At 42.6% G+C, this 618-nt stretch overlaps 1 protein-coding gene across 1 annotated transcript in view; it reads right to left on the bottom strand.

Moving 5' to 3' along the window:
- Positions 1-2: 2 nt before the first annotated feature.
- The window catches only part of LOC116007838 (probable arabinosyltransferase ARAD2), a gene marked incomplete at its 3' end in the record, with an annotated part of 10,064 nt that continues 9,448 nt past the window's right edge, over positions 3-618 (bottom strand). The window contains exons 2-3 of the mRNA XM_031248506.1: positions 243-613; positions 3-151 (exon numbers count right to left, since the gene is read on the bottom strand). Of these exons, the coding sequence (XP_031104366.1) occupies positions 3-151; positions 243-613 (520 nt within the window). The remainder of the gene's footprint in view (positions 152-242; positions 614-618) is intronic.

Genomic DNA, 618 nt, shown 5'->3' with positions numbered 1-618 from the left:
TCCTTCAGCAATGAAACTTGAGTGTGCTGTATCATATCTGGTAAGCTGTCATTTGCTGCTTTTGCATCGAGCTTATACCACCCTCCAAAATCCACCACTAAGAGAATCGTTGGAGCAATCTCAGCTTTAACATGCCACATTGCAACTGGGTCTGCCAATGAATACTTCAAGTTTTAACATAACTTGACAATCAGAGACTAAAAAATACAATCAAGAAAACACATTGTAATCTAAGGTATTACCAGTGAGAACAAATACATGGTCACGGCCTCCAGAGCGTTTCCAAGCCTTGGTCTGCTTCACAGTATCCACAGCCATTTTCTGCCTCTCATAGTCCTCATTCCCTACCTTCTTTCTAAATGCTCCTTTATTCAACCCCAGTTGCATCTCAGCACTCAATGTTGCAAAAAATGGCACTAAGATCACATCAGCCTCCTCAGCATCAAACACCCTTTTAGCAAAAGAGCCATTTCTCAACTCAGGAGGGGTCATCAAGTCACCCAAGATCCAGTACTCTGCACTGTACTGTTTGATCAGTGGGTTCTCAGGATATGGAGGGAACTTTTGAGAACCTTTGTGTAAAAGGGTCTTCCTGATTTCATTGTCTACTTCACTCCC

Source organism: Ipomoea triloba, chromosome 16 (assembly GCF_003576645.1).
Source record: "Ipomoea triloba cultivar NCNSP0323 chromosome 16, ASM357664v1".
In the NCBI taxonomy this organism is placed as follows: Eukaryota; Viridiplantae; Streptophyta; class Magnoliopsida; order Solanales; family Convolvulaceae; genus Ipomoea; species Ipomoea triloba.
This window is presented reverse-complemented; position numbering and strand designations above follow the sequence as displayed.